We start from the raw sequence: 21109 nt of genomic DNA, 5'->3' as shown, positions 1-21109 counted from the left end.
CAATCCTTACTAGCAAAACAGATGTAATTCTATCTTAGCAAAGGTTTTATAAAATTTAAAGCTTAACTTGATATTAATCACATTCACTTACTGTGTGAACAAGCATTCTTGATTCTACTACAAGTTAATAAACATACAATGCAGAACCTTCTACTCTAAAGTTAATAAAAGAAGATATAATGTAGACCTACACAGGAAGAAACCTATTATTAGTATTTAAGTAGAAATACAATGCAAGTATTATTAAGAAGAGAATATTAAGAGGCACAGCTGATCTTACTCTGTAGCAATACAGCTCAAGAAGTTGACAATAACAAAATATTTGAGAACAGATCAACGCCTTTACAGGTGGAAAATAGCATGGAAGCATTTTTCCAAGCCAAGCTTAGTTAACACCACTTTTCTGCTGGGCAAAAAATCTCACATTGGAAAATGGAAAGACTGAAAACAGAAATAAGCATTTTCCATTCACTACATCACTGGCTGAAGGGCTATTGCAGCATCTAAATCTGTAAACTGTTAGTGCTAACCACTAAATTAACGCTGAGAAACCCAAACAAAATATAAACTTACACACTTCAGGTACCAGTGCAAGTTTAATGAATGTAAAACTTTCTCCTTTAAAGATTAGAGGAATTAGTTACTGTGAGCAGAAGCAGACATATGTTGATGAGTAATAGGGAACATACTTAGAATCGCTGTCTAGCAAATCTTTCCATGTTTGAGTTTCCAGATGAACATTAACAGCTCAGGGAACCTACATCTCAATAAAAGAGAAGTCAGGAGGAACGTGCTTCAGCCTTCCCCCAAGGATGAGAATTTGGAGCCTGAGCAACACTTTGTTCCCAACATGGCTGGAGGTGGAGTGGTAGGAGAGCAAAGGGCTCAGCCCCAGGAGCACAGGGCACTCTGTCTCAGGGCTCCACAGCCAGTCTGGCCAATGCCTGGGGCTGGGAATGTGCAGAGGGAAGAAACTACAGAAAATGTCCTGGCAATGTGCACACTGTGCTTCTGCATTAGCAAAACCCACATCTCGACTACACTGCACAGCTAACCATTTCAATGCAGCATGGCTTAGACTCACTACCCTTAGTCTTTTTACAACTATGTTTTGATCTAGCAACAAACAAACCCACACGAACATACAGGTGAAAAGAAATCTGTATCTTTTAATGGTAGGAAGAAGAGCACACCGGAATTTAAAGACAGAGTGAATTATTTATAAGCCTGGATTTGAAAAATCTAAGATTACATTTAGTATTATAGCAACCATCACCAAGGCAGTGGAGTCCATTAATTATAAATCTGCTTGTAGGTGAGCATGCACAATGGCAAAGTCAAACCATCAGCAACAACACACAAATAATCCTTGTGTTGTGTCCTGAAGCTGCTCTGACAAAACACTAAAGAAACCAGGTGAAACAGATCTAGAACTCCACATTTCCAGCAGTATGAAAACATACTGGAAACAAGGATCTTCCTTTCCTTGTCATGAGTGTTGTACCACTTTCTCCCACTGTCAGGATTTTCAAGCTTGGAGGAAGAGCACCTTGAATGGCACCTACAGCAGAGGCAAGTGGAGCATCCTGCTGAGAGTTGTGAATTCAAAGAATTGGTGTATTTGGCTTGGTACTCGATAGTTTCAGGAGAACTTTGAAATGTACTCCAGTCAGTGACTATTTTAGCAATGTGGTAATATTCTGAAATAAAATAAGCAGGACTGGATTATGCTCAGTAGCTCTGTCATATAAGTGCCAGTTTACAGGGGTTCAGAGCTACATTCCAATCAAGCATCACCTGATTTTGACCTTTGAAACAAGGAAGCATTGCTTGCTTTTCAGACCTTAAACTTCCCTTCAGAGGAAAAGTAAAATTCCTTTTAACCCTCCTCACCACCAACTTCTGCTTCTTCTTGCTCTCTCTCTCTCTCACACATGCACTTACTTTACTTCAAAATGCAGCTAAAATATCCATTTTATGTGTATCCCTGTATTATTGATTTGTCAGCTGTCTTGCCAACTTATTAAAAAGCACAACTGTTCCCTCCTGAAATGGAGGTCTTCCAAATCAAAGCTGAATATACTCATCTCTGCCTAAGCCCACTATCCCAAATATTGCTTCTCTGCTCCTCATCTCCACCATGCCCTTTGTAGCTTTAATTCTTCTGCTTTTCTCTGCTGCTTTCCAAGAAAGTATTTCCCAAAGATTTTACCATCTCATGCTCTTCTCCTTTCAAAGCAGACACAGGAGATGATTATTAGCAGTTTAGCTGTTATTTCTCATCTCCTAACTGCACCAATTCTAGTTTCTCACTGCACTGTATGAAATAGAAAAGCAATTAAAAATAGTAACAGCAAGAGTACAAACACTTGGCCTCTGTAGGGCAATCCTGACAGCTATTTATTTCCTATCAAACCACTGAACTGGAACACAGAACATTATTGCTCGTTTTAACTGAGTCATTCAGTTAATGAAATAGTCACATGCTGTAAATTTCTTCACCATTTGCCTTCAGAGAAGAATGCTCTCCTGACTTAAAGCTGACTTAAGAAATTATTTCAGGGCACATGTGAACTCTAAGATCCAATTTAATTTTTATTAAGGAATACTATTTTATACAACCAGAAATCAGCTGCCTCCTGATCACCTGTGGTATAAGCAGTTCAGTTGGAAAGGAGAAAGAAAAAACACAAAGCACAGATAATTCACCCTCTCTATTTTAAAAACAACATTTCAGGGAACATATGCTGTAATTATCTGCTCACTGATTAGTGACAGATCTCAATGTAGCCCAGCTCCAAGCATTGTTGGAGTTCTCCTTCCAAGCCCTGTTTAACAGGTGTTCTGATGGTTGTGCTGCAGACTGTGACAATCCCTCTTCGTAAATTCTCTCTGTGTGCAATAAAGGCAACATGACTCTCCTCACAATTTTGGGTTGCTTCTTGCTAGGTACAGGACATGCCCCAAGGCTGCTGCTTCAGCTGGTTAATTAGCACAATCAGCACTTTGTGTGAGGAAAGAAGGTGTGCTGAAGCCCTAAGTAACCTGACATTTACTCTACCTTACTGTGAGAGAAACCAAAGGCATACAGTGAATTACACTAAATTCACATGGAATTTCTAAGCAAGACTGACAGCCAAATTTTAACATCTTCACAAAGTTTTCAAAGCCAGGTACTAAAGACCTTTGTGCTTCTATGCTTTTTGAACAGTGTATCATTGACATTTAGATGTAGCAACAAGTTTCAAATTTTATGATTTCACAAGTCAGTCTGTACAGAATGAGACAAAAATAATACCATGAAGATTTCAGCCATGGCTCATGCTAACATTTCAAAGACTACAACAGCTTAGTATGTTAAGCTTACTTTGCATTTTGATTAAGTGGCAGCCACCACCACCTTGTGGCTAAGAGAGTTATTTCAACCTCATGCTAATTTCCATGCTGGGTAAAGGATCTGTTGGCAACTATGCATTCCTACCTTTTAATTTTTCACTTTGTTCCATAGGTCTCTCCATATAGAAGGTTACCACGAGAATCAAGAGAACTCACTTCATCATTTAGATAGCCATGGACTAATTTATCCAGGCCAACAGAAAAAGGACACTCATACAAAACTGGTAACAATTCAGATTACCAGCAACAAAAAAGTTCCACAGCAGAAGAAATCACAGAGATAACACACTATATTTACATCACCTGAATTAGAGAAATCTAGAGTCCTTTACAAGCCTAAAGGTTTCACCAGTTTGCCTTTTAAGCCAAAAGGTCTCCTACTGACACCATTGAGATGCAGATGCCTAAAATCAGACATGAGCACTCCCAATGTCTAAACATCCTGTGGAAACACAGCCAAACAAGGGGTGTTTTATCTCTGCAATCTTCATGACTGTCTAGGGAGAAAGGGAGCTGGATGCAGTCGAACTTCAAGGCTTCTGAAGGATACACGCAGCTGACAACTCACAGTGGCAGGGCTGTGCTATCCAAGCTGCCACCACAAGGTGACCTAGAGCACAACCAGACCACAAACAGATCATTTACTACTGTGCTTAACACCATCAGAAGTCACAGTCTTTTCTCACCAGCAACATGAGTGGAAGATGATGAACAGCAACAGGCAGCATTATTTACAAAAAAGCTGCATTTGCAAAAGTCACAGCTGTCCAGCAGACATGAAGGTCATTAAAAAGGCTACTATAACAGATTTGATACTATAGATACTCATAGATATAATGTCCATGGAAAAAACTAATCCAAGTTTCTCACAATAAACTATGTTACTTTTCTATTGCTTTGGAAGCTGAATTGACTTTTCTATATTCTTGATACTGCCCAGTTTCTTACACACTTAAAACATTAAGTCAAATCTAAGACAAAAGAAGGACTTGGTTTTTTCTGTCATATAATGATGCAATGAAAGAGTTACCTGCTCCAGGGTGAGCTGCTTCGAAATTGTATCATTTTCCAGTTTTTTAATCTTCTTCATCAGTTTGTTCACTTGGAATTCCTGTTCCTGTTCTAAATGCTGCTCCAGTTCAGCTTTCTCATGTTGCAGCTAAAAATTTAGGAGACATGTAAATATTTTAAACAAATAAAGGCATGAACTTATGCACCTTTTATATATTTGTTCACACATTTATTCCTCCTGCATGTTAAATTCTCTACTGATGCTTCTCAAAAAACTTGAAAATGCACAACCCGCCCAACAGCCCCTCAAAAAAGAGCATTTTAACCTGTGCTGCATATGTACAATGCAGAGAAAATTAATTCCAACTACTGAATTCAGTCAAATTAAAATAGGTTATTTTATATACTATATATAATATAGACATTTCCAAAGTAAAAATCTATCATAATGTTCACAAAAGCATTAATTTCAATCTAAATGCATTATCTCAAGAGCACCCAAATCACAAAATGCAGGTCTTAGCACTTCCTTCTCCAGGCAGCTGAAAGCTGAAAATCGTGACTGAAATCATACTAATGAAATTGCTGTACAACTAGTTTACAAACAACAACAACAATTTCTAATTTATATTCCTATGCTATTAAAATCAAACTGTCCTGATGACATAAAAATACTGGTTATTTCAAATCAATGTTATATGTTTTCTTGATATTGAAAGGATTTTTTTCATTTAACATGTCCAATGGAGAAGAAAAATTTAGCTCTCAAGCAGATGGAAACAAAAATCCCCCCTCATTTTAAGATAAAGTATGGCTTGGAGTAGAGTCCCTCTGAGACAGGGATCTAAGTCTGCCTGTGGATAGAACAGTGTGACTGGCACCATGGTACAAACATGTGAACCTGCCTCGGGAAAAAGCAAATGTCACCAACAGATAATGGTGTCGTTACATTGTGTTCTGACCATCCACTGACAATTGCAAGCACCTTTTTCCACCTGCTTCTTTTTTCTATGCCAGTTCTTCTGGCTAGCACATAACAATCTGTAAGACCACAGTGTTAAATGTGTGAGGAAAACCTGAGGAAATGGAGACACCTTGCAGTCATGGACACAAATCAAGGTTGCTGGATAGCCACAGTGAAGGAACAGACTTGGATTTTGAAACAAGCTAAAATTGCTCATTTGTTAATTCAGCTCCTTTTGCTCCTATTTAGAGACAAATTTGTCTGTGAAGTGCAGCCTGCCACAGAGATCAAGGCAAGGCTCAGAGAGGAAGAGCAACAGGCAGACAGCAACTACTTGGCAATATAGATATGGGAAAAGTTTGGGGGTTGTGTTTTCAGGGCTTGTCAATGCCGAGATCTGATTTTTCACAATTTAAAACAAATACCAGAATAGCAAACTCTTAGAACAGAAAATATTGACTTCATTTTACAAAGAGAGAGAAAAATATTACTAACACCCCCAAAATATATGAGTGGTGTCTGTCACTTACATAGGGTAAAATAATTTTTCTCTTTTATTTCCTTTAATTACAAAAACAAACCAAAACAATCAAAATCTAGTTATTGATGCAACCTTAATGCTGAAGAATAGAATTGCTAACAATGAGAAAATATCCCCTGGTACAATACAGGTGGCTAGTGTTTATTTTACTTAGTAAAGTAAGAGTTTTTCCCAACTGATTTGAATTATATGCAATTATAGTAACAATGGTTTAGAGATAAACCTGCCACAGCTATGGAGAGGGAAAAATGTGTTAGAAAGTGTCACCTTGATGCCAATGTCTTACAGACCTTGAATTGCATATGAAAACTGAAAGAGAATTTTCAGCTCTGTAAGATTAGAGATGGGTTTGGTGCAAGAGAGACAGTGATAGTCTGAAGTGAGAATGGGGCTAACAAACACAAAGCTTAGCAGCAGCAGTGGGTGCCTCAGCTCATTCTAAACAACTACAGCAATACTCTCTCTCTGCAGAAACAAGTGTCCTCATACAATGCAGGGCCATGTCTGCCTTCCTTCCTACTGTGCTGGTTTACTTCTGGGATAGTGGGAAGTGTTTTTATGAAGTAATGGAGCCAGTGGATGAAGTTCCCCTTAGAAAATGAACCATCATTTATCCCCCACACTATGACCTTGTACAATCTATTTTTAGGTAATCCAGGCTCTCAAAAGTTGTCCACTTCTTCCTTCACTGCATCCTCAGGGTCCTATTTGTTAACAATTTTGTATCAGCAGTTTGCCTACTCTTTATGTCCAGATGTTCATCAAATAATTGATAGATGAGCTGGCTCTGTTTATTCAGCACAATCCCATTAGCATCCTTGAGCTGATGCATGGTATTTTGAGAGCAGGAAGAGTAAGAACTTATGTTTACAGGCTCACAATTTTTTAAAGAACTGTCAAGAATCAGACTTACATAAGAAACATTTCTGTACAGATATCCAATTACTTACCTTGCCTGACTACACATGCTATCATCCTGGTATGTTTTAATATCTTTCTTTCAAGGACAGCTACTTGGACCAATTTGCACTTCCAAAAATATAAGGGTGTTGAAAAAAAATCTGAATTTGATTTTTGAAAAGGACTAGTGCCCAATTTAAAGCAACTGACTTTGTAAGATTAAACAACATTAAAAATAAATTCTTCTTTGGAGCAGCCTTGTTTCACAAATGGTAAATTTTCAAGATTTACTACTTTAAGTTTCAAAACAGTAACTCAACAGGTCCATGTCCACCACTGCCAAGAACAGACCCTGCATCAAAACACTTCTCATGATATTCTGCAATATACTGCTACCATTCTATAATGACTAAGAATTGAGGATGCTATAAAAAACATTCTCCATGCTTTTTTAGAGACTTCATCAGATAAACAAAAATATAACTACATGAAGTACATGGGAAAATATAGTAAATGTGTATAAGGCTTATAAGAACTTTATCAGGGATGCATGTGATAAAAATCTTCTGTTTACTGTAAGATCTCTGTTGAGATGCATGTGCTCCTTCATTCCTGCAACACTCAACCCAGACAATTAATAATTATTCAAAACAAAGGAAATCTATCTAATAAGATTGTAGATTCATTCATTTGGCTTGTAGAGGCAGTGAAAGTTCCATTTCTAAGGAGGTATTTTTAAGCAATGGCATGGCACCAGAAAGGCCACCATTATTCCAGTGGAAACACCTTCCTTCACGTGCCACCATGTCTGTTTCAATCTTGCACATAGTAAAAGGTTTCAAAATTAATTTCTGGTATTGCAAGCCTGATGGCAGCCTGTGATTTATAACAGTAAAGCACATGGTGCTGAACTGGGGGATTCTTGCTGGCTGTCAGGAGGAGCACTGCAGCTCTGGCAGGCAGCTCCCACATTCAAAATGTTTTAATGTTCTGGGAGCTCATTCCAGAGGCCAGGCTGAATGAGAGGCATAAACCCCTGAAACTGTGACAAACAAAGGTCTGACAAAGCAACAAACACACAGGCACTGTGAAAAAATCCCTCTGCTAGGTGCCTTTCAACAGAGTAATACAGCAGTAATTTTGAAACAGGCACAGAGCTGTAAATACTCTCACTTGAGAGAGTACAAATCATATGCAGTTTAGCAGAAGTACCTCTCCTCAGCTCCAAAATGCAAAGTTTTAGACAAAATAACAGATTTCTATGCACTGTTTTCCCTTACTCATCCCAAAGGCAGGAAGCCATTTGATGTACAATGTCTGCCAGCATGAATGCTGTAAGTCTAGTTCCAGGTCAGAGCAACACTGCCTGGCAAACCCAGAGATTATGAGTTAATCCCAAAGAACAGTGGAGTAACCAACTGGAGACTACTGTATTCCTGGGTCAGTCATTACTCAAAGTCTGCATCTAATTTAGCCAGAATTCCCTGCAGAGCAAAGATGCCAAAAATGGAAGTGGGCATTTATGAGTTCATTATTCTCCTAATAAAGATAGAATTGCTACACTCTAGTGAGTAATGGTAAGTACTGGCACTCACAAATTTCAGGAAATTAAAAAAAAAGGAAATTATAATTATCTTACCTTCCTGGTCTAAAAAAACATTAGCCAAGACTGTAGCCCTACATCTGTATAACAGGAAGACTATCCAATTACAGAAAAGATATTGTAATAAATTCTAAGCTGACCATGTGATGTGTCCCAATAATGCCCTCTTTTCCAAAAAATGAGTTTGTTTTAATATCAGGAGTTTCTCTTCTCCAATTTTTAACCTGTTGTTCTATGTGGGTATAATTTCCAGGATTCAACATTGAAGAATCAAAACCTTCAGACAACAGATAATCTTTCAGAAAACAAAGAACATCAAGTACTATTTTCAGTTCTTTGCTGCTTAAAAAAGTTGCTTGCAAATCATCAATAGTCTAATGTCAATTTACTAAGTCCATGCTCTCTGAAGAGTTGAAAAATTACTTTCATGGAAACATATGGTAATATTGAAATGTTCCCTAATTCTACAGGTAAGCTCTTTAGTAGAAGGAACAATTTCTTCTGTATCATTTATAAGCTGCTAACCACATTACTGATGTTTAAGAGAATAGATTAATATCCAGGTTTTGTATTTCACAGCAATTTTATCACATCAAAGACATAATCAAGCCATGAAATGAGATCTGCATTCAGCATACACACAAACAGAAAAACAGTTTTAATACTAAACTGTTTGCTTTAAAACAAGTGCTCCACCTGTACTGCAATTTTTGAGCCACTGTAAAGGTATAAAAAGTCATCCAGAAGTAGGGAAAACAGAATCTGCTGACCAGTGAAAGGGAAGGGTTAATAACACTTCAGCATATGCCATAAACAGAAACACCACTGGTGCCTATGCACAAGCCACAGAAGTTTCAGCTCTGGCCTTGTGGAGGAGCATTGATATAACCCTTTTCTCCTCTGTGCACTGAAGTTTTCAGGTGAAGCAAGAAATTCCATGCCACTCACCCCTCACAGGCAAACCACCAACACCACCAGGATGCTGACAGCTGTTCTCTTTTTCAAGTTACCTGGGTTATTATTCAGAGACGACAAACTCACAATTCACTCTCAAAAATTGCTACCTAATGGTGCTGAGGGAAATCACACAGCTTCAGGATGAACAATTTGGAATACAGCTGCATTTCTGAATTATTTTAAAATCTTCTGGCTGACATAACCATGTTTATCACAAAGGCTTACAGCAAGGCCACATGGAATGAAATCCAAGGCTGCAGGTGTGGATCAGAATTTTACCTCCATACTCTTGTAGGTATTGCTATACAGCTTTTTCTTTCAGCACAAGCCTGCAGCTTGCCTGCTGAAAGCTGGGCAGTATCTATGGGATGATGTTGAATCCACAACTGAGGATTTTCTCCAGATGCTGTCTGAAAGGTGAGAATAACTCCAGCTTTATGTCTGCATTCTCTTTCAGATGCTTCTCTGCATGTTTCTTTCACCAATGAGAAGGAAGTTTCACCTATTAAGGGTGTGCACCAGACAAACAGCACAATGCCCTTGCCCTGTTTCATACATAACAACAAGCCAAGCACCTCTTGGCCATTTTGAGAACAGTATAATGTTTCCTTTTTCTTTAACTTGGGACAAAAGTCAAAGGATAGTTTCTGAATGCCCATAGCAAAAAAAAAAAAAAAACAAAAACAAAAAACCAACAAAAAACCTGTACTTTGAGGTTGACAAGAAGTTTATATTTCTCTTTGCAATATATGAACCTATTTTGCATAATTTTAGCAATTTAAGAATGCTACTAAAGATAGTTTAAAAAAATGTTAAAACAATCTCATTCTAGGGAAAAGGGTAAGCACATTTGAAGCAATTATTTGATGCAACAATTTACTTGCTGTAGAACTTTGTGGCACTAATTTGTGTCCAAGGTCATGATATGACTTCAAAACCCTTCAAACAAATCAGGTGTAATCCATGCTTTTACATTTAAAGTAAGTTTTGGTTTCCTCTTTATAATGTATAGTACAGTCCCACATAACCTGGTTCTGTAACAGATGTCTACATCTCCCTTTCAATTAAACAACATTGTTCAATGTACCATTTCTCCCTTTACTGCAAGAGACTTCAGTGGAAAGGTTTTTCTATAGTGATATCCACATCTTACTTCAATTAGAAAAGAACAGTTGATACCTCTATTTTACTGCCATCTGCGTCTCTGTTTTTAATGAAAATGTATGGCTTAGAAACCAAACATGCCTCTCACTCAGAAACATCCTTGTCACTCCTCAAGAACAGCAAGGGGAAACAGTAATACCAAGTAAGGGATATTTTATGCTGCTACTGAGCTTCCTGTGTGATAACAGGCACCAAAGAGACAAAGTGAGAGAAGGCCCAGTTTTCAGTGACAAAAGCACCAGATGGGATTAGCTCTGGTGGTGTTTCCAAACACTGTATTTCCTAACATGCCTTCAGTCTCCAGCTGCAGAACACAGCAATGCTTACAACATACAAATTAGCTCCTTTTGAAGTGCCTGGTTTTTCATGACAAAGCTTAGAAGTGATGGCATGAAAAAAGCTCAGGCAGATCACGTTAAACACTCCCCTAACTCAGTACCCTGTCTCCTACAGGAGCCAACAGCAGGTATTTAGGCAAGACTGAGAGAACAGAGCAACCATGTAGAACACTTCCAACAAATACTGAACCACTTTCTAAAAATTAGTAACTCGGGTAATGGAAAGAGGTTTCTCTGCCACAAATTTTCCCAGCATCTTCCACTTTTTACTATCAAACTGATGTGTTTTAATTCAATAGAAGCCAGGGTTTTGTTACAAGTATGGACAAATTTGCATAAAAAGTTTCCTTTGAGCATCGCTGCACATTCTTGAATATAAAGTTTAATATTTCAGGACTTGTGTTAAGCACCAAATACTCCAGAAAAGAAAGTGTGTTTCACTAACATTTTAAATTAATCAGTAACTCTTGTCTGGAAGGCAGGTGAGATTTACTGCAAGCTATACCCATTTTTTGCATCATTATACAAACTTTCAGGTTCTCAAAGCTGAGTTCACAGATGCAAACTTCAAAGCAACACATTAAAAAGAAAGGTCACTCACTACACTCCTTGTACTTTGCTTTTATCAAGTGTCAGCTTTCCAACCTGACCACTTCCCTCAGAGCGCAGTCACACAAACACAAAAGTTCAGTCATCAGTCAGTCCTGAGGCTCCTGGGAGAAACATCAGTAAAGGCACCAATTACCTGCATCAGTTTTCTTGAGAGCTCATTAGTGAGAAATTCCTCTTCCTTTTCATAGTTTACTGCAAGTGTTTCTTTTTCTTTCTGCAGAGCTTGAATCTTCTTAAATAGAGTATTACTGATGAATTCTTCTTCTTGCTCTGCCCTTGCTTGCTGTGAAATAAAAACATAGTTTTGAGAAAAAAGGGAGCAAGTTTCCTTTCAAAACAGCTGCAATTATTTCATTCCCCTTTAAATGCTTATCATCCTGGAGGCCTGTAGGCTGGACATAAGTGCTGTTACCAACCCCTTTTATAACATTATAGCACCTTTTTTCATTTTTTGTTTTCAACCTTTTGACTTGAGAAACTGCACTGGTGCTTTAAAGTGGCCTCCTCCCAGCCAAATGCACAAACTCCTCAGCCTTACAAACTCTGTAAAAGCATTACAGATTCAGACAACTATTTTTACCTACTCTATGCCTGAAAAGGAGCTCCTGTCTAAATGTTCTCCATTACAAGCTGAAGCACAGCTCAGACTGCTGCATGCACCACTGTGCCCCCTTCTCAGATCCCTTAGACTGAGCTCTGCTTTCCAGGAGTCAAATAATGCTCCTCTTCTTTCACCCCCATACGCAGAGCCAGAGGCAGCACAGCTCCTCTCACAGGAATTCCTACCCCTCCACCAGGAAAACAGCTGTGGTACTCCTCACAGCTGCTACTCCACTACATACAACAGCAACTCACAAAAATGCCATGGGGTAGCTTTACCCCAAGCTACTCTGGAAATCTTCTCCATGCAGAATTACCAGAAGTGACAATTTCCATTTCAGTTACTGCACTCTGCACTGCTCCACAGAAAGCCAGCCTGGGACACTGCTCTCTTGCATTCCCTACAGTTCAGATGTGTGTATGGTTTTTAAGCATAAAGTTGATAAATGGAACATAAAAATGATCTTTTGAAAGCCTGCTCTGAAAGGCCATGAAGGGTATTTCACAAGGGCAAATGAATGATCACAGTTACAAATTGGTAGAGTCAACTCTTAATGCCACAGTTCAAAGCCTAGAACAACCAAATGACAGAAATACTGCATTTAACCAATGAGGCAAGTTAGTGTTAGGAGTGATTTTATTCCCTGCAATAAAAACCATGACTTGAACTGCACATATGTGATTGGCCCTGATTCTAATAAAATTACACCAGCTTATAGCTTATGCAAACATTCTGCAAGCTTTATTTCAGTAAACTTAGAGAGAGGAAAATTTAAAAACAGAAAGAGACACATTGCTGAAAGCTTATCTTCCATAATCCTCTGGCCAAAATGTGCCAAAATAACAATCTCTTTATACTTATTGTACACTGGAAAATGCTTGAAAGATTTCATTATGACAGTGATCTTTTAACTGGAATGATATATTCCCTAGTGGTCCAAGAGCCAATTAATTAGACACCTTCAACATCTAGGAGAAAAGTTAATTAAAGAACATAACTGTCTTTCAGTCTGCTGAAACAATAGGACAATTACAAATTTTCCTCATGGTATCACCAATACCATAAAATCTAAAGCAGTGGTTTGGAAACTTCTCAGTTGAGTCCTCATTCCATCAAGTCCTTCTCTTCACATCTTTGTTGCTGTCTTCTTGTGTCTTCTCCCATCCCTACTTTCTTTACACGGCCCTGTCCTACGATCTAGGTCCTTTCTCCCTGTCACCACCAGAGCTGGTACAAACCCAACCAGAAAAAAAACCAAAACAAAACAAAGAAAGAAAAGAAAAAGCCAGGTCAGGCAGAGTTTGCTGGCTTAGCAGCCTAGGTCCTGCACAACACCTCCTCTCTAATGTACTGCATCTCCACAGCAGAGAACAGCTACCCCAGCATGTTCAGCAGTGGTATTGTTATCTGTCACATCAAGAAAATAGAGATTTGTCCAAGAGGTCTGAAGAAATGTTACATTGTCAGCTCACATCTCAACGAATTAAAACTCCTGGAATCTAACTGATCTGAATAACATCATCTATCAGCTTCTAAATGTGGCTTTACTTAGAGCTACTAACCATCTTATGTCTTCAGAGACATTCCAGAACAGAGTAAACAAGTCAAATTGCAAGGGCTCATTGTCCTCAAATCATTAAAATTCATGCATACTGTTCCAAAATCAACTCCTCCACTGCCTTCACTACATAGGATTTTTACTTGTGTCTGTTTTTCAATGCTTCAGACAACAGAAGACAGTAACACAGACCAAGCTTACCTAAAATTAAATGAGAAAGCACTTGGTTCTGAAAAACAAAAGAATGAGGGTGTTTCTGCTTTGATTTCTATTGTGTGTAACTTGCACAGATTTGTTCTGTTCATGCTTTGCAGCAGTCAAAAGCTCTAAAATCACATTATTACAGCACCAAGTCTGCACAAGACTCCCTGCCAGATCCTGGTGTCACATTAACGCTGGTGCTCAGGCCAACAGGAGCACAAGCTGCCAAGCTCCCTGGCCTGGCCAATGCCCCTCTGGAGCTCCTAAGGCCAGGCAGCAGGCCAGCACAGGCTGAGGATGAGGAGACACCCAGGAACCAAGCCTTTCCCTTCCTCCTCTGTCCCCTCCTGCATCTGCCTCCCCAGCTGGCGTGGCACACACACACAGCAGCGTGGTGCTGGCACACAGAGCAGGGTGAGCAGCCCTGCTTTGTACCTGCTCAACAACTGCCCTGCAACAACCCTGTGCCCACAGCCTGCAGGAGGCTCTGGGAAGGATGGGCAGGATTAAATCTGCCTCCCTTACACAAAGAATGCATTTCTCAACTGAACAGCAGCAACCCTACACATCTGCACACAAACTGTGAGCCCCACATATTCACACAGCACACTGAATACAGTGAATGTCCATTTAATTACCCATGGGTCAGCACTTTCAACACCAACATTTTAACTGAAAAACATCAGACAGTTATTTAGACTAGGTACAAACCACGTAATTCATTACCACATTTCTTCTAAATTTCATACTGAAACTTGCCCTTTATCTTGTTACTCATTAATTGGTGATAGCTAAATCATCTCAAGTAATAGGATAATTCATGTTTACCTAAATATTGCCTAAAGTCTTGAAATCTGTTACTCATTTAGCCAATAATCAAACTGATTTTTCTAGATGTGAATATACTGTTTTTCCTAAGGGATAACCTGTCTTTTTATTAAGTATCTGTATTTGAGAGGAGGCCTGATATCATCAGCAAAAAAATTTAAAAAAAAAAGAGAAACAAAATACAGAAATCAGAAATGCTAGATCTTCCACAAGGGTCTAGAGTTCTTGGTTTTCCTCTATTATCCATATCACCCTGGACATGCAATAATACTAACAGCCATTTACTCTGTTCTGTGTACCATATTACAAAATAAATTGCTAAGGCACTGAGTGATACAAAATGATAACACCTGATCAGTCAGTCTCTGGAAACCTGAAACAAGCAATCTACTTTCACCACAGATTTTCTGCATAACAACAGACATATCCACCTGTCTTCCATGTCTCAGAACTCCATGCACAGCTAACTTGGAGCATTCCATGGATGCATCCACTAAGGAAAATCTAATTATTGTGGTCAAGACTATAAATGCAAGGGCTATCCTGTTACTTTGCACGAAATTAAGAATGAAGAGGGAGATAAAAAGCACCACATGCATATAAACCACAAAAAACCTCTTATACTTTTGAGGAAGAAAAATCTTATTATTTTTATTGCAGATGCTTGTGAAATCCTGATCACTAGTAGAGCTGATGCATGAAGTGTCATAAAAATCTGTCCTTGTGAGCTTAAATTTCAAGTAATTTTAAAAGAACTAAGAAACATATTTTCCTAAACTTCACGTAGTAACCAAGTATCATATTAGGAAGTGAGCTGCACTAAAGTTCTTTTTTCACATGCTGCATATACTTCTATAAACTGAAAGGTTTGCCATTAAAATATACTTTCCTTCTCTCAGTTCCTCTTGCAAATATACCTTTAGCAGACCAGGTTCACACTGCTGAATTTCCCTCTGCTCTCTTGGTTCTAGCACCAGCAGCAGCTTCTGCTTCTAGTGGGATGCTCTTTTTCTGTATCACTGCCCCATACACTGACCACACTGCTCTAGTGGCACTGTATTACATGAAGCAGCAAAATTCAGTACTTCTGATGAGCTTACACACAGTCACATAAAAATAAACTATAACAAAAAAACCTTTAAAAAATCCCTTCCACCCCACCACTAGCTCTTCTAAAAGCCTCACAAGCTTTCCTGACACTGCACAGCAAGCAAGTTCAGCGATGCAATTAATACCTGCTCTGTAATCAGTATCAGCACATTATCAGTGACCTGACATGAACATGTTCTTGCATTTTAGTGTCAGGTGTCATTTCAGACAATTTCAGCAGTAAACATTTCACAAACTGCCCCAGGCACCCACACAAGGCAGATGCCAGGCATGCCCAGCCTGCAGGCTGTCTCCAGCAGCATCCAGGGTGAAGGTGACACAAGATTTCAGGGGATCTTACTGGAAACAGCCTACCAAGCATTGTTTTGATCTAATCCACCCCTGAAAGTCTTTCATCTTTATGTCAAGAGCCACCATGACCTCTTTACCTTTCATCCAACTTTTCCTGGTGCAGTTTGTAACCCTGTAGATGGAGCTGAAGAGCAGTTTAATCTGCCACAAGAAACTCAATCTTTGCTACTGAATATAGACTGGAGGGTTGGGACAGCTTTGGGAAGAGATGATCTCAGTTACTGCACATGTTACACTGAACTAAAGCTGTCACTGCAGAAAGCAGCCCTCCCAAAAGTTCTGCTTAATAGGATGAGCTAAACAGGATGACAAGTGCAAGAAGCTACAATGACACGATTTTTGAATATGCAGTTCTTGCATAAAATAAAACCTAAGCTTCCCAAATCTCCTGAAGTACACACTCCTCCTCTCTCAGTACTAGTGACTGCTCTGGCCATACTTTCTGGCACCAGGTTAAAATGACAGAAAACTACAAATGCAATAAACATTCCAGTGAGCTGATACTGCTCCCTTACAGGAGAAACTTTTACAATGCAGCTTTTTTTTTCCTACAAACCTTCCAGCTGCATCTGAAATGACCACAGTGCATGCAATGTGCCTTACAGACAGTGAGAAACACGAACCACCACAAGAACAGAAGTCAACGGCAACTCAGAGAACTCCCACTGCTGCCAAACTGCAGTGAGTGCTCAGCAGCACATTCCTGCCTGGAAGGGCTGAAGGACAAGGAATTCCCACCCAAGCCCCAGTAAGGACATGGGCACAGCTTTCCCCTCACCCAAGGAAAGGTATTTCTTTCAGCTGGGTGGCCTGTCTGAGAGAAAAGAGTGAATGCTCTTGTGGTTGAAGTGGTGAGCTGGAATTCAAGTTCTGGGGTCAATTTGTAGTGAGATTTCCTGTCTAATCTGTGACAAACCCGCAGGGTAATTTCCTCTGTTCTGACATAAAAGTACCTTTTTCTTTTTCTTCTCCCTTCTTTAAGATGAGTTTTCGGGAGTAAGAGAGCAATAGAAAGAGCCATGCATTTTTATCTTTGGGCATACAGTATTTCCTAGAAACCCCAAACAAGCACTAATACCTTTGAATGGCTCCTTCAGGACCCCAAGCTGCATGGCTGATTTATTTAGTTTTTTTTAAACACAGACCTGGTAGTGTAGGAGGAAAGCATTTGTTTGGTTGGTTGGCTTCTAAAAACAAACAATCAAATAAATAGACACCACCCTCCACCAGAAAAATCACAAACTTCCAGGCTTACCAAAAGTTATTTTCCAAATACACTAAGGAAGAAAGAAATTCCTTATTGAAACTCATCCTGAGAACTTCAACTACTCTAAACATTACCTATTGTGCAACATTAAAGCCACTGAAGCAGAATTGCTTCAAAGCACAAGTCCTATTATATTACAGCTATTTAGTAGATGAGTTCTGCTGCAAGAGGAAACAAAAATATATCTGTTTTTTATTATAATAATAACAATACAATTTATTACTGCAATAATAAAGGAATAACTCTATGATAAGCTACTGTTTAAAGTATTAAAATACAGTTCCTTTTAACCTCCATTTATAGCAGGAAATTCTCAGTCCCCTCCATCCCCCACCCCTCTCCCCTGTAAAAGGTCAATCAGGTTTTGGCCAGACATGTCAAACGCCTCTGTCACAGCACTGCTGCTGCCAGCTCCAGGCACAGCCATGCCTTCCCTCGGTGCCCAGCAAGTGATCCAACACACGGCCACACAAACCCACAGCAGATGCACACTGACTAGAGAAATGAGCTGACTCAAACAACATAAGAAATGCGTTCTTCTCCCAAGTCAGTTTTAACCACAGTCAAATGTTTTCAGCTCGTGCAGCCTGGTGGGATCTTCTCCCAAAAACTCGGGAGCACACAGCTTGTGGTTTGGGAGGAGCACTTGAGAACAGCTCTCAGAAGTGACCAGCTTCCTAAACACAGAAGTCACTGGTATTCTTTCATGCTGAATAATCTCAGCATCAGCAATGAAGTAAATTGTTTGATGGTATGCAATCCCATTGCACACACTTCCTTCTCTGCATTTTGATGTTGACCTGAAACCCTTGCACAACTGAAACACACAAGTGGTAAAAATGAAATAAGCAAGTTATGAAAACAAGCTCATTTGACAAGCATAAATATTTATAAATTGAATGCATTTGGCTAATTACAAACTAAGTGTAACAAGCTATATGAATTTCATAATTAATACAATCAATTCCTGAATTTACTTACATAATTGAAAAATAATTTAAACAGCTTTCTTCAAAACAGAAAAAAAATATACTCCCTTCAAGACTTTTTATTATATCAAAATACTGGCACATTAAGTAGTTAATAAAAATGCAGCATGTGAAAAAGCCATATTCTCTGTGACTGACAAAATGTCAAGATAAAGCTTAGAAAAATGTATCAATAACTTTTACTGAGCACTTTAACCATGACCACATATTGCTATGCAATCTTAATATAACTACAGATTATATGGTAATAAAGCACCATCAAGGAAAAAGTATCAGGGAACATGCTAAACACTTCCTATTCTGAACACTGAACATGGCAACCTTAAGAATCTGACTATTCATTAGACACATGCTTTATAGCTCTTATTTTTCATTCACTTAAACATCATCATGTAGAACAAGCTCCCAGACTGTTATCAGGGCTGGAGTCTCTGCTTCCAGCACACAAGAGCTGTAACCTGAGCCAAGAGAAGTCTCAGGCCAAGGCAGGAATGACCCAGCAGGAAAATTAAATCTAGCCTGCAGACCTTTCCAAATGGCTCTATTTCATGAGGCCCTTCCTCTGTGCCATGGCTGCACAGGCAGCATACATTTCCTACCCTTGCTGCATTTTCAGCAGCACTGATTTCCATATAATATTATATAATATCATGCTTATATTCACGATACTTACTTTACACATGCTCTGGAAGTCAGTGCCCCTAAATCCTCAAGTTCATTGCATACAAGCAAATATTGCTTCTGCACATGTAATCACAGCCAGGAAGGCACCAAGAATGGGGCCCTGTGAGACACCTCCATCAGCCCAGCACAGGCAAGGCACCATTCCCAGCACAAAGCTTCAGCAGGTCATCTCTTCCAGAAGGGGGTGCTTTGCCAGGGACTTGCCCAGCTTTGCTAGGTTGTACCTTGCATTGATAAAGACAGCCAATATGGAAAATACAGCTACACTGCCATATCAAACTCTGAACCAAAGTTTGAAACATCTCTATCTATTAATCCTTTACTGATGACTACTAGAAAGAAATTTGTGCTTTACTCTTTGACTTCTAACTGCACAGCTGTTTTACTGCTGGATTTTTTGCACTGGAAAGTTTGCTAGTTAATTAATAGTGTAAAACAAATGGGAAACAGAAGCACGTGGAACAGGTTTTGCTTTGCTCAACCTCAATATAAAAAATGCTGAAAAACGTCACAAAGATGCACACGTACACATAACAAGATTTGTAGTTTTATGTTCAGTTTGTCTGAATTTTCAAATGCACAGACTTGTCAAGGTGAAAGACAGAAAAAGGATCATTTTGCTCTCATCTTGTAGCATACACTGTTTTGTTGGAGGTGGTGTGTGTTAATAATTTTCCACAGCCTATGTGATCGTTGGAATAACCACACATCTTAAAATGCTGTGGTTTATTTGACCTGCATCTACAATACTCAAATGTAATGAAATCTAGTTGATATGCTACTTAGAAACTAATATCAACAACTTAAATCTCAGCACCACCACCATTAGTGCTAGGACCTACAAGGAATGTAGCACCCTAGTACAAATTATTCTGATATCAGATGTCGAATGCATAAACACTTCTTAAATTAACATATTTTAAATGTTTCTTAGTCTATTTTCTGACCACTGATAAATCAACATTTATCTTCAATGTAACCACACATTAACGAATTCATTTTGCTGAACTGACCAATTAGGAAACTCAAAACTGCACACTCCCAAAATTTCAGAGCAGGAACAGCAAAAGATTTAGCAGAAGAGTAGACTATTAGTTGACTAATTTAATGCCCAGCTTCTGTTCAGAGGTATATTCAGCCTACAGGTACTGAGCAGTTCTAAAATAACAACTGCTCAAGATGCAACCACAGCAAACTCCTGTTAAAAGTAGCTCTGCAGCCACAGCTGTTTCTCTACTCAAAAGGCACAAGAGCACAAGTGAAAGCACTGAACAGAGATTTAACACTCACTCCCCCAAATATCTTCCACAAAAATCCAACTTCACTTCATGTGGTCCAGGTAACTCATTGCAAGCAAGCAAATATGAAAACCATGTTTTTCTTCATTGGAGTACATAATGAGAATTGAAGTGTAAATCTGTTATACCCAGGTTTTTCCAGCTGCATGGCATGTGCCAAGGAGTGCCACCTGCATACCAAGGTATTAGCAGTGACTGTCCCTGCTCCCAGGCAGAAGACTGCACATTTTCTCACTTCAACTGGGTCCTGAGCACCCACAGCCTGTGTATTCATCATCCTTCCCTTCTAGGTAAAAGTGGCTTTCAGCACTTGTAGATCCTTCTTTCAAGTGTGTATAACCTCTGGTATATCTACATCAATCAACCTGCTCTCCTTTAAGTTTTTTAAAACTAGGGATAAAGACCCATTTATGGGGTTTTCAAACTGTAGATGCTCACCATGTAATTTCTTAACTGTCTTTAAAACTCTTAAACCCTTTTTATTTGGTGGTGGAGAGGCAAGAAATGGGACTGTTGTTGGGATTTTGTTTGTTTGTTTGTTTTATATGACGAATTCAAATACAGCTTAGGTAATCATTAGGGATGGCAATGTTTTTCCCCACAGCAGCAAGGTGTCCTTAGCCACTCAACACAAACAACCTCTCAAGAGGGTTAAAATCTCCCCCAGTTTCCTCTTACACAAACTGACTTTCCAGAGAAACACTTTCACAGTGATTAACGAGAGCTGGAGATGAAA

General features: G+C 39.1%; 1 protein-coding gene across 2 annotated transcripts in view; it reads right to left on the bottom strand.

Moving 5' to 3' along the window:
- The window catches only part of CCDC6 (coiled-coil domain containing 6), a 51190-nt gene that overhangs the window by 19781 nt on the left and 10300 nt on the right, over positions 1-21109 (bottom strand). For both annotated transcript variants that reach the window (XM_071438652.1, XM_071438653.1), the window contains exons 2-3: positions 11620-11769; positions 4427-4555 (exon numbers count right to left, since the gene is read on the bottom strand). In XM_071438652.1, coding sequence (XP_071294753.1) covers positions 4427-4555; positions 11620-11769 — 279 coding nt within the window. The remainder of the gene's footprint in view (positions 1-4426; positions 4556-11619; positions 11770-21109) is intronic.

This window comes from Agelaius tricolor, unplaced genomic scaffold, assembly GCF_023055355.1.
Source record: "Agelaius tricolor isolate 1412-34295 unplaced genomic scaffold, bAgeTri1.0.p SCAF_13, whole genome shotgun sequence".
NCBI lineage: Eukaryota > Metazoa > Chordata > Aves > Passeriformes > Icteridae > Agelaius > Agelaius tricolor.
Note: the sequence above shows the minus strand (reverse complement) of the source record. Positions and strands in the feature narration are given on the sequence as shown.